The 13,392-nt window shown below is 44.7% G+C and overlaps 1 protein-coding gene across 3 annotated transcripts in view; it reads left to right on the forward strand.

Annotated features, from left to right (window-relative positions):
- The first annotated feature begins 398 nt into the window (after window positions 1–398).
- ARHGAP26 (Rho GTPase activating protein 26) overlaps window positions 399–13,392 on the forward strand; it is a 608,729-nt gene continuing 595,735 nt past the window's right edge. For all 3 annotated transcript variants that reach the window (XM_073651266.1, XM_073651268.1, XM_073651267.1), the window contains exon 1: window positions 399–909. In XM_073651266.1, coding sequence (XP_073507367.1) covers window positions 756–909 — 154 coding nt within the window. In that variant the 5' untranslated portion in view covers window positions 399–755. The remainder of the gene's footprint in view (window positions 910–13,392) is intronic.

A 13,392-nucleotide genomic window follows, 5' to 3' on the forward strand; every position in this document is an offset into this window, starting at 1 on the left:
CATGACCATAGGTTTATCTGGGCACTTCATGGCAATAGGTTTATCTGGGCACTTCATGGCCATAGGTTTATCTGGGCACTTCAAGGCCATAGGTTTATCAGGGCACTTCATGGCCATAGGTTTATCTGGGCTCTTCATGACCTTAGGTTTATCTGGGCACTTCAGGACCATGGGTTTAGCTTGGCACCACATGAAGAGGTGAGGTGTACCATCCAATTAGGGACCGTTGGGCTAGTCGCCTGAACTATGAGACCGGCACGACACGTGAAGTCTTTTTTGTGCCACAGTCAGGCTCCGGGAAGTATGAAACAGCTGAGCTAGGTGAGGCGGGTGCAGGCAGGTGCCCTCCTCAGGGGGTGTGCCCGCTATCAGTGCACACACCAGGGCAGAGGGCGGTGCAGGGGCGGCTGTCAGCACCGGTGGGAGGTGTCAGGGCCGAGCTCGCTGGGAGGTGGCGGCCACTGGCCATGAGATCACAGGGCCTTATCTGAGAGGCCCCATCTACTTCTCGTTTCCTCCTGCCTCCAATACGAGCGGGGCAGGGAGCCGGATGCCAAGACTAGCCGGGTTCCCTCCGCACACGCCCGCCGCCGCCTGAGCGCCGCCTTGCGCAGGGAAACTTTCAATGACTGCAGCTCCCGGCTGCGCTGCCGGCATGTCCTGAGCTCCGGGCAGCTCTCCCCGGCGGGCACGGCTCCTGCGTCTGATCGCTGCTAGCTGCCCGCTCTCGTCGTCGCTGCTCGGTGAGGCGGAAGATGGGGCTTCCTCCGCTGGAGTTCACTGATTGTTACTTGGACAGCCCGCAATTCCGGGAGAGGCTGAAATCCCACGAAACTGAGCTGGACAAGACCAACAAGTTCATCAAAGAGCTCATCAAGGATGGCAAGTCCCTGGTGGCAGCGCATAAGAGTAAGTGAAGTGTGCCAGTGGCAGGCATCACAGGAGGAATCATCATTGTAGGAATGCAGGCATCACAGGAGCTGTCAGTGTCATGGGGAGAAAGTCCTCCAGCTAGGGGCAGCTGCTGGGAAGCTGGTGGTCTGCATCAGCTGGGAGGGTCCATGCCATCTCCTGGCATCCGCAATCACTGCCATCACCTGTGCCAGCTGTGCCCTGCTGCAGACACTGGCACTACCCAGTTTACTAGAATCCTCTAGAAGTAGGTTTCTGTGTTCTGGTGGGCATATAATGTGCAGGAAGGTGTGACTGTCCATATACTGTAGATCCAGCACTACCCATGTCATTGCTTCTGTGCCTAAATATACCTGGAGCTGTGACTGATGCCAACGTGCCACTGTCTGGTACCTGCAGTAACTGAGCACATTGGTTGTGCCCCCCGTGCATGGGCATAGTAGGGCACGTGAATATAGTGATGGTGTCATTGGTGGCCGCTCCACTTGACCCCTGCGTCATGTTTTGCCAAGACCCTGTGTACAGTCTTTTATCGTTCGATAGAGAGGAACATGCACTTTCGTTAATTGCTGGCTGACCTTGACAGATCCCACCTCCGACCCCTTCACCTGTCAGGCTCATGTGGATATGTGATAAATTTCCTTTTTCTGTGTTTTCCCCCCTTGCTGTAATGTTTTCGGAAGCAGATTGCATTGACTAGAGCCAAAGGATGTTCAAGGCTCTGTGGGAACCGTGATTATCTCCGAGCCTGAAACACCCACATATCCACTGCACAGATCCGCTTCTGTATCTGTACAACACAGCAGGGGGTAATGGGAGAAATAAAGGGGTGCTCGATTAAACATCTGATACCTCTCAGAAGAGCGAATTCTCCAGCATCTTTTCTTAGATCTCTGTGGTGCCTCATCCTTCTATTATTCCTCCTAGAGATGTATGAGTCATTTATGTTACCTGTTTGGGGGCTGTCAATCTTAGGCCAGAGTCACCCGACCATAGATTCTCTCATCTGAGAGAATGGGGCCGATTATGCTAATTACACTCTGATCAGTGTCAGCATAGTGTGACCCAATGTTCTCGGATGACAGAATCGGAGCACAGGTGAGGAGAAGATGGAGAACAAAATTTCTTCATCTTCTCCATTGGGTGAGTCTGTGGAAATCGCATTGCACTTAGGTGTCATCTGAGTGCAGTCTGATGTTTTCCACACACCCATTGACTTGATTGGGTGTTTTCCTATTTCAGAGTGAAATCGCAGAATGCTGCAATTTTTTTTGTCACAGACAGATTCTGCCAGTAAAATAAGTCAGTCCTCAGCACTGCCCCATTGAATAACATTAGTCCGAATGCTGTGCCATAAAAAATCAGATAGCACTCGTCTGATTTTTACACTCATGTGACTGTGGCCTTACAGTCAGCACTAACTAGATATTGTGAATGCATCGGGACACCCCACCTCCATATGTTATGTTCTTTTTTTAGGGCCAATGACTTTGGAGAAAGGGCGGCTTAGATGTGCCCTTTATTATCAAGGGTGGAGCCCCTGAGTATGTTCTCCCTCTCAAGGACACCGCTCATGAGTACACTATAGGGCAGGTGCAGACATCCATGAGTGTGCCCATCTTCTCCATTCTGTCAGACTGTGAAAATCTAACTGCACGCAGATGTCATCCAAGTGCAGTACAATTGACTTGCCTGGCCGAGTGCGATCCGAATATTGGATCAAACTTGGGCATGCAGCGTTTTGTTTTTTTTCTATGGGTTGGCTCAGTCCGAGGAATAAATCTAACATGGGTCCGTTCCCACCATGCGTTTTTCAATTGTTTTTGCTGCGGAATTTTTGCAGCTTAAACGCTTTTAAAACACTTGGTAATCCTTCCCCCATGGTCCCCAATGTAAATCCTCAATTTCAATGCCCATACTGCGGAATTTTGCCGCAGCGTTTTTGATGTGCGCAGCATGTCCATTATTTGTGTGTTTTGCGGAATTGCCATCTTCAATGCATTAGAAAACGCAAGGCAATTCCGCATGTGCAAAACGCTTCAGAAACGCGTGTTAAATTCCGCACGCGTTTTTCTGGGCAAGGACATGCGGAAATGAAGTGGAAATTTTCTGCATTGGTCTAGGTGCGATTCAAGGTTTTGTCGGATTGCATTCTGACTGAAAATACTCTCGTATGCACCTGCCCTCGCAGGCTGTCAATTGACTTGGGTCTTTTTACTTTGGCATCTTTTATGTCAAGGATACAAAGAAAATTCCAACTGACTATGGGGCACTCTGTAGTGGAAACCTCAGCTTCACCACTTTGAATATTTGAATGTTTTCTTGTCTCTTCCATGTGGAGCAGATAAATATCAGGGTTCTTCCAATGTTATGGCCGACTATCAGAGCCGCTACCGATTCTGAGCATGAAGGGGATGGGTTCTTCTAGAACACTCCATACTACTGTTTTCTTATTGCACAGCTGTACCCTGGCTACCCCCCTGTCCAAGGAAATGAGTACTGGACTAGTGACGAAGACTCCCATTCTGAGATGGTAACATTCCCTTACATTGGCTACTTGTCGCGCAATGGCCAATATAAACCATCTGACCAAGGCTAAGCCTATTAGATCAGAGATGGTGAGGACCCAACCAGGAGTTCAGGACTGGCGAGAGATTAGTGCTGCGGCTAGGGCTGTATACCCTGCTGCGGCTAGGGCTGTTATACGCTGCTGCGGCTAGGGCTGTTATACGCTGCTGCGGCTAGGGCTGTTATACGCTGCTGCGGCTAGGGCTGTATACGCTGCTGCTGCGGCTAGGGCTGTATACGCTGCTGCTGCGGCTAGGGCTGTATACGCTGCTGCTGCGGCTAGGGCTGTATACGCTGCTGCTGCGGCTGTTATACGCTGCGGCTAGGGCTGTTATACGCTGCGGCTAGGGCTGTTATACGCTGCGGCTAGGGCTGTTATACGCTGCGGCTAGGGCTGTATACGCTGCTGCTGCGGCTAGGGCTGTATACGCTGCTGCTGCGGCTAGGGCTGTTATACGCTGCTGCTGCGGCTGTTATACGCTGCGGCTAGGGCTGTTATACGCTGCGGCTAGGGCTGTTATACGCTGCGGCTGTTATACACTGCGGCTAGGGCTGTTATACGCTGCGGCTAGGGCTGTTATACGCTGCGGCTAGGGCTGTTATACGCTGCGGCTAGGGCTGTTATACGCTGCGGCTAGGGCTGTTATACGCTGCGGCTAGGGCTGTTATACGCTGCGGCTAGGGCTGTATACGCTGCTGCTGCGGCTAGGGCTGTATACGCTGCGGCTAGGGCTGTTATACGCTGCTGCTGCGGCTAGGGCTGTTATACGCTGCTGCTGCGGCTAGGGCTGTTATACGCTGCGGCTAGGGCTGTTATACGCTGCGGCTAGGGCTGTTATACGCTGCGGCTAGGGCTGTTATACGCTGCGGCTAGGGCTGTTATACGCTGCGGCTAGGGCTGTTATACGCTGCGGCTAGGGCTGTTATACGCTGCGGCTAGGGCTGTTATACGCTGCGGCTAGGGCTGTATACGCTGCTGCTGCGGCTAGGGCTGTATACGCTGCGGCTAGGGCTGTTATACGCTGCTGCTGCGGCTAGGGCTGTTATACGCTGCTGCTGCGGCTAGGGCTGTTATACGCTGCGGCTAGGGCTGTTATACGCTGCCGCTGCGGCTAGGGCTGTTATACGCTGCGGCTAGGGCTGTTATACGCTGCGGCTAGGGCTGTTATACGCTGCGGCTAGGGCTGTATACGCTGCTGCTGCGGCTAGGGCTGTATACGCTGCGGCTAGGGCTGTTATACGCTGCTGCTGCGGCTAGGGCTGTATACACTGCCGGTACTAGGTCACAATGATTTTTCAGTTACAATAATTTGGTGCTGTTTGGCCATTGTGTAAAAATGGTAGTGTTGAAGTGCAGAGTCTTAGTAATTTACAAATATATTTTTAATATGGTGACCTTTTTTGACTGGCAGAAGAAAATACAAAGGGGACTTGAGTCCACTAATTGTCTAGATCTGTGGCTGAGCCAAGCGGGGATATCAAAGTGATTAGAACGTAGTGGCATATCCCGGTGATGGGGATACCCCCTGAAGGTCTGAGGCGCTTGTTGCTCGGCACATGCTATCTAACATATCATTGAAAAGACTGGCATTTACAGTGTGTCTCTAGTAACCAAGCTGTCATGATACATCGGATTAGAGCTAGTCTGGCACTGCTGATAGAGGGGGGAAAGCATTGCGGCAGAACTCCATGCCAGCCCCCATGTCTGCGGAATCCGTTTTAAGGCCACGTTTAGTATTTTACATCAGTATTTATAAGCCAAAACCAGGAGAGGAACAATCAGAGAACAGGTATAATAGAAACACGTCACCAATTCTGTATTTATCACCCACTCCTGGTTTAGTCTTACAAATACTGATGTAAAATACTGACCAAATACTGACCGTGTGAATGTGGACTTAGAAAAACTTGCATGAAGATCTTCGCTTGCTATAGGAAACTGCTTGCATAATTTGACCTGGATGTAATTTATTCATACATGTTGGAAAAAGCTATTTCTTAGGTAAAATATTGCTATAATACTGACAACTACCATATATGCCATGCAAATTACTGCTGCTTTTTTTTTCTCGCAAGGATTCCACTTTTCATCTTTTTATTGGAGGTAATATTAATCTCTGTTGTATTTTTAGTCCAGGACTGTGTAGTAATCGGCCAGGGCACGCTCCATTAGTATCCAATGATTTGTCAGCAGTAAGCAGTGGATTACTATCTGTCATCGAGGTGACATGTATCCAGTGTGCACCTCGGGGAATTCCTATATCCAGAGCTAAGTCCTTTTTCCTGTTCTGCTGGTTTCATTGCGGTATATGCAGCTGCCTGGAGTGTGACTTGGTAGCAAGAACACACTGACTAGTGTTCGGTGAATGTGGGCAAATGATTGTTTTTTTTTTATTTTATCTATTTTTTTTGCATGTATTTTGTGGTAAACCTAATTTTTGCAACTGGAAAAAGTAAAAATGTTCAACGGTTGGCTCTTTTGTTTCCCTACTGATTATGACTACATTAAAGTTTAGCTCAACTTTGATGTGGTCTGTGATCATACTGTGGGGAAAATAAGTATTTGAAACCTCAGATTTTGCAAGTTTTCCCACCTATAAAGAATGGAGAGAGAGACTGAGAGACAGCATCTTTTAAAAAAAAAAAAAAAAAAATCCAGAAAATCACATTATATTATTTTTAAATAATTAAATTGTATTTTTTTGCATTTAATAAGTATTTGATACAATAGAAAAACAGAACTTAATATTTGGTAGAGAAACCTTTGTTTGCAGTTACAGAGGTCAGACGTTTCTGCAGTTCTTGACCAAGTTTGCACACACTGCAGTGGGATTTTGGCCTACTCCTCTATACAGATCTTCTCCAGATCTTTCAGGTTTTGGGGCTGTCTCTGGGCATCATTGAGTTTCAGCTCCTTCCAAAGATTTTCAATTGGGTTCAGGTATGGGGACTGGCTTGGCTACTCCAGGACCTTGAAATGCTTCTTACGGAGCCACTCCTTAGTTGTCCTGGCTGTGTGTTTCAGGACCTTGTCATGCTGGAAGACCCAGCCACGAGCCCACGACCCAAGTTCAATACTCTTACTGAGGGATGGAGGTTGTTGCTAAGATCCCGCGATACATGACCCCATCCATCCTCCCTTCAATACTGTAGAGTTGTATTGTCCACTTTGCAGAAAAGCACCTCACAAAGTATGATGTTTCCCCCACCATGCTTCACGGTTGGGACGGTGTTCTTGGAATTGTACTTATCCTTCTTCTTCCTCCAAACACTGCGAGTGGAATTGACACCAAAATGTTCTATTTTGGTCTCATCTGACCACATGACCTTCTCCCATACATCTTCTGGATCATCCAGATGGTCATTGGTGAACTTCAAGTGGGCCTGGACATGTGCTGGCATGAGCAGGAGAACTTTGTGTGCCCTGCGGGATTTTAATCCATGACGGTGTAGTGTGTTACTAATGGTAATGTTTGTGACTGTGGTCCCAGCTCTCTTCAGGTCATTGACCTGGTCCTGCTGTGTAGTTCTCAGCGGGTTCCTGACCTTTCTCAGAATCCTCCTTACCCCACGAGGCAAGATCTTGCATGGAGCCCCAGACCAAGGAAGATTGACAGTCATCTTGTGTTTCTTCCATTTTCGAATAATTGTGTCAACAGTTGTTGAATTCTCACCAAGCTGCTTGCCTATTGTCCTGTAACCCATCCCAGCCTTGCGCAAGTCTACAATTTTGTGCCCTGGTGGCCTTAGACAGCTCTTTGGTCTTGGCCATGGTGGAGAGGTTGGAGTGGGATTGATTGTGTGGACAGGTGTCTTTTATACAGGTAACGAGTTCAAACAGGTGCAATTAATACAGGTAATGAGTGCAGAGTAGATGGGCCTCTTAATAATCAAACAAAAAAAACTAACAAGTCTGTGAGAGTCAGAATTCTTGCTGGTTGGTAGGTGATCAAATACTTCATGCAATTAAATGCAATTGAATTATTTAAAAAACCTCTCCATTCTTTGTAGGTGGGAAAACTTGCAAAATTGGCAGTGTGTCAAATACTTATTATCGGCACTGAGGAATTCAGAAAAAGATAGAAACTGCAAACTCGCTGATGGATTCTCAGTTAACTTATTGTGCAGTAAACGATATGCAGGGAAACAAAAAGCTTGAAATGTTGCCACTTTTTTAATTAAGTTCAATTGCAAAAAAATATTTTTAACCCAAAATAAATATATTTATTAAAAAAAAACAACCAAAATGTGTCCATATTAATGATGGCGAACGTGCTCGGATAATGTGTTATCTGAGCATGCCCGGCTGTTATCAGAGTATCTTCGGCATGCTCGGATAATATGGATAATATGTTAGAGTCCCTGCTGCTGTATGTTTTGTGGCGGTAGATGCAACACATGCTGGGAGTGCCTGTTTGTTAGCCAATCCCTGCATGTGTTGCGTCTGTCTACTGCTGCAAAACATGCAGCCGCAGGGACTCTAACATTATTATTCGAGCACGCCCAAAATACGCTGATAACACCTGAGCATGCTCGGATAACATGCTATCCAAGCACGTTCGCTCATCACTAGTCCATATGCATTAAGTGATACAACAGTGTCCAGAGGTTCTTAAAGTGGTTGTTCCCTTTCAGGACAATACCGGTCCCCGGATGCGATTGTTATAAAACAAACGGCACTCTACTTGCTGACCACAGCTGAGCCTCGGCTGCTGCCCCTCGTATCTGATGATGGCTGCTGTGCTGACGTGATGTTAACAGCATGGAAGCCAATCTGTGAACTCCGTGGCTGTGAGTGGGACATTCTGTCTATACAGGCAGAGCCGCTGAGCTCAGTGATTGGCTGCAGCCAGTACTAGATACCGCAAGCAGCGGCCTAGACTCGTAGGTGGACCCAGGAAGGGTGAAATAAAGATCCTATTTTTTTTCTTATTACAAACTGTGCTTGGGGACCGGTATTTTCTGAAAGGGGTTAACCCCTTTAAATACACCCTAGTGACACCTGCAGACACTCAGTTTTCTTGCAATTGTACATGGTAAATGCCAGCAGTATGTATTAGTTATTATCACTTGGAAAAGTATAATAGAAACACATCACCACTTCTGTATTTATCACCCACTCCTGGTTTTGGCTTACAAATACTGATGTGAAATACTGACCAAATACTGAATGTGTGAAAATGCAGAAGGGAACTTGGCCCCGCTTTTTTCTCTTGATTGGTAGGGGGTCACTGCAGCTGGGCTCCATGATCAAAAAGTGCTAGGATATTCCAGCAGTTCGATGCAAATCTAGAACACCCCTTCGAGTAGAGAAATTGCCAAGACGATTGTATATTTATGCATGGTCATAGACTTGTATTATAATTGTGTCCTATTGAAAAGATCTATTATCCAGGCAAGGGAACATTGTGAACATTTGCAAAAGATGCTGAGCACATTACAGGAAGCGATTGGTCATATACCAGGATATGAGCTAGTGCAAAGATGTCGTAAAGACAAGAAAAGGGAAGAAAAATCTGTTGACATGCTCCTATTTTATCTATCTTTAGTCAGATACAAGTGTTCTTAAGGCTACATATCTAAGTGGAATACAAAATAAAGATTTGGGTGAAAATACAGCATGATATGAAGGCAGGCCCACTCAATTAATGGCCCAAATGGTATAAAGATGTATTGCTTATGCACACAGCAGCTTTTTCATCAGATTTGCTCAGTATCATACAAAACAGGTTCTGTAAGCTGTCGGATAGGTTTTTTAGCACTATTAGTGTTCTGGGGTGGCATGGAGCTTTGTTTAAAAGGAATCTGTCAGTAGGGTCAGCCCTCCTATTCCGTATATATGAACATGCAGGTCATAGGAAGCAGAATAAAGTGATATCTGTTATCCAGTGTATAATTCCAGAGAAATCCATATTTTTTTCTTAATATGTAAATTAGCTGGTAAGATCTATAGGTGGGACACGGATCTCCCTGAGAATCTGCCTCCAGGGCTTATTTTACGTGAAAGGGGCCATTACTAGTGTGAGACATGTAGATCAGGAGAGCAGACTGTCAGTCATTACATGGCTCACACTGGTAACTCTCGCTTTTAATTTAAAATAAGCTGTGGATGCGGATTCTCATGGAGATCTATGTTCGGCCTATAGACCTTACCAGCTCATTTACATGTTGAGGAAAAGCGTGGATTTCTTTGGAATAAGACATTGGATTGCAGATATCAAGATATCAGTTTATTCAGCTTTCTATGACCTGCATGCCCATATAGACAGGTTGGGAGGGTTGATCCTACTGACAGATTTATTTAAAGGGAATTTTTTTCCTCTCCTATAGCATGTCCTTGAAACTTTACTAATGGGGCTGTAGGAAAGAGGTGGTCTTAAATGGGCAATACTTTCAGACAAATCTGATCCCATTTGATGGCTAATAAAGTACTGGCTACTATGCTTTTCTTCTTTGCTGTTGAGGTGCGGGTCTTGGGGGCTCGCAGAATGCTAGCGAATAGTAATCTCCCATGACAAAAAAAATCCATGGCATGTTACATATTCTAAGAAAGAAGTGGAATTTTATCTCTGGGACTACTCATGGTAAGCGGCTACAGCAAGTCATGGCTTGTTCCCTAATGACAGTCAGTCTGCTCTGGACACATCTAAGGCATGAGCTCACATGTCAACTAAGCTAGTTTGGATTATTGTTATTGTCCCTAACTTTATAATTAAAAGAAGCAAACCGTTCCCTAATATACTATTCTTGTTCTAATTATGGGAAAGTGTAAATCGCTCATGGTAGATTAGAGATGGAAACGTAAAGTAACCACTAAATGTGAGAGAGAACCTTTTCATGGTGGTCTTGATGAGGGGTGGAGTGTAAAGCGCCTAATTCATTAAGAGGTCAAGAAGGAGAGAAAATGGTGAAAGAATGACGCTAGTAACCTTATAATGAAGTACCCGGAATCAAAAATGGTGGAATATTTTATTATATAACATGATAATGGTGAACAAAAATTATTAAAAACTGGCAAAAAAGAAAGGGGTGTTTTTTTTTGTACATAAACAGACCAGATCTCCACATAATATATGGACAGATCCAAACAATCTCCCTCCAAGCCAAAATAAGGCTAAGCACAATAATATCAACATAGCGAATGGACCAAAGTTTAAATAGTAGTAGAGAATGGCTATAGTAAACAAGTAGATCACAGGAGCAGAATATGCTATACACAAATATGTATTAAAGGTACCAGATCAAAAAATAAGTGTGTAACCTATAAGGTGTCTACCCAAGAAGAATAAAGAAGTTGGGAGAAGGGATAAGCCCCATGCGTTACGCCACCATCTGTGGCTTCCTCAGGGGTATCAACTTCTTAATGAGCCAGGTGAGGCACAAACTGTCGTGCTCCTCCTTTTGTGCCTCACCACCAGTCTTACTCTGGTCCAGGACTGGAGTAAGATATCATGAATTTGAAGAGTGGTGGTCACCATGCCTGTCCCACTCCTGCCCTGCCTACTCTGTCGGAGCTGGATGAAAATAGCGTGAGATTGTCAAAAGGAACAACTTTTTTGCACAGACCTGTAGGTTATAAATGTGACTTTTCCAAGCTTTTTACTCCGTATTTCTGGCATAAAAACTTTGGATGTATCAGGGCCCAAATAAATGAATAAAAGTTTTGTAGACCAACACTATTTTTAGACTTGGACTATGTTCACACTGGCCGCTGAATCTTTCTCACCAATCACACCTGCAAATTGTGGACGGGTGCAGGAGCTGCCAGCATTTACCTGCACTAGTCTCATCTGTAAAGCAAACCATTGCATGTTATATATTATTTTTCCACTACATGGTGCAGAGATCCATGAGGAGTATTGCTCATATGCACTAGCACATAGGCTAACATTGGGTCCCATGTGTGATCAGTTACTCCCGCCAGCTAAAAAATACATTCTCATGAATGTACAAACCTCTATTTTTGGATCAGTCACTGGTCTTCTAACCCAAACACAAAGGCCTCATTGACATATATTCGGCTGTTGCATTAAGGCCCCTATAGACATTGGATGACAATGTGCCAACAAACGATGATGCTATGTCGACTGCTGAAAAGTCTCAAGCTGCATGGTTGAAGATTAGCTTTGTTTTTTGTTTTTAAGTTGATATTGCAACCAGTGCTTAGTTTTGTCCGGAAATATCCAACATGCCAGACAGGTGTTTTGATTGATAACAAGTGTTCATCGGACAGTCATGGGTCGAAACGGTCATTTGTTTCACAAAATCGGCAGATTATCATACTTTATGGTTAAAATCTGCCTTTTTAGCTAATTTATATTTGCACCATTAGGATCTGGAGACTCGTGGCCGATCTGGAAATCGCGGCGTGTGAAACCTAAGGCCGCATGCACACCGCTGCTCCGTGCCAATAACCTTTCTTGTGATGGGGGGCAGTGATTCATTGGTAATGTTATGTATGGAGCTACAGCAGTCTGCGGAAGTGCTGTATCTTTGTACATCTTTTAGTATATGCCATGTAAAACAGTGTAATAAGCTGTGTCATGTTGGCTCTGACCCTTGGTTTGCTTTGTAAAGCCTGCCATAGAGATAAGAATTGTTCTTGAGGGCCTTGTCTACTTTAGACTATTCCTTTTTTTGGGTGCAATCAGCTGTAATTTATGGGAGCACCCAACAGGAAGTGTTTGATTTGGCTTCTGCACCTCCACTGGGGAAGTAAAGCTTTAGTGTTTCTTTTAAATCAAAAAGCTGTTCCTTGTATGTAAAGACATACACATCCTTTTCTCCAGAGGTATTTAGAGCATTCAGAATAAGACACCTGATGGTATGGTTTTTTTTTTTAAGAGATATTTGAAGAATTGTTACCCCCTATCCAAAAATAGGGGGTAACTTAGGCTATGTTCACACATGTTGGGTTTTTCAGCGTTTTTAGATTTTTAAGCAAATTGTCAGCTGTGTTTTGCCGTACCAGCAAAGCCAATGAGAAACAAGAATTCTCTGTTCACACATCGTGTTTTTTTTTTTTTTTGCTGTGTATTTTGTGCCTTGTTTGTTTTTTTTGGGGGGGGGAATAGAACATGTCACTTCTTTCAGCGTTTTTTCATCTATAGGAAGTGATGGGTAGTGAAAAGAAACGCATCAAAATTTGCATCAGCTTTTTTTTTTTCAGCGTTGCTGTTGATGGCAAAATAAAATAGGGTTCGTTTTTTTTTTTTTTTTTTAAAGAACTTTTTGTACATTCATAAATAGAGACCGAAGGACAGTGGAAAAAAATGCATCAAACACCGCAAAACTAGAGTTTTTAACGCAGCAAATTTCCTGCCAGAGATCAGTTTTGCTGCTGATTTGTGACATTAAAAACGTGTGAACATAGCCTTACTATCTGCTTGGACCCCTAGAGCTATCCAGAATAGTGGTATGGGACCCATGAGAAAGGGCCTATGCTACATTCAGATCCCTATTCTTGTGGTTCCAGTGTCCCATTTTTCTTTCTCAGCAGTCAGACCCCTAAAGATCTGTAAATTGTTCCATATCCCATGGAAGTGGAATGATTAGCAATTCTATAATCTAATTCTATTTTTTTTTTTTTGTATATGAAACTTTGTTGGGGTATTTTGGGAGTAAAACTTGTTGATCGTTGATCTCTTTTGTAAGCCATCTATGTTTGTACCTTTATCTAAGAGCAGCATGCTGTAGGGGCACAGACTGTAATTCCAGAGATGTGTCATTTACTGGGCTGCTTGCTGTAGATTTGATAAACAGTGTTTTATCGACAGGAGATTATCACTAATAGGACTAACAAACCTGCTGCCATGTAGTCCTCGATATGTGTTGACTTACAGCTTTTCTGTCTGTGGTGGGTTGGGTTATACAACTCATTGAGAGAGTTGGAAGACTTGCACCAGAGACTGT

Source organism: Phyllobates terribilis, unplaced genomic scaffold (assembly GCF_046119375.1).
Source record: "Phyllobates terribilis strain yellow unplaced genomic scaffold, ASM4611937v1 Scaffold_11__3_contigs__length_659146591, whole genome shotgun sequence".
In the NCBI taxonomy this organism is placed as follows: domain Eukaryota; kingdom Metazoa; phylum Chordata; class Amphibia; order Anura; family Dendrobatidae; genus Phyllobates; species Phyllobates terribilis.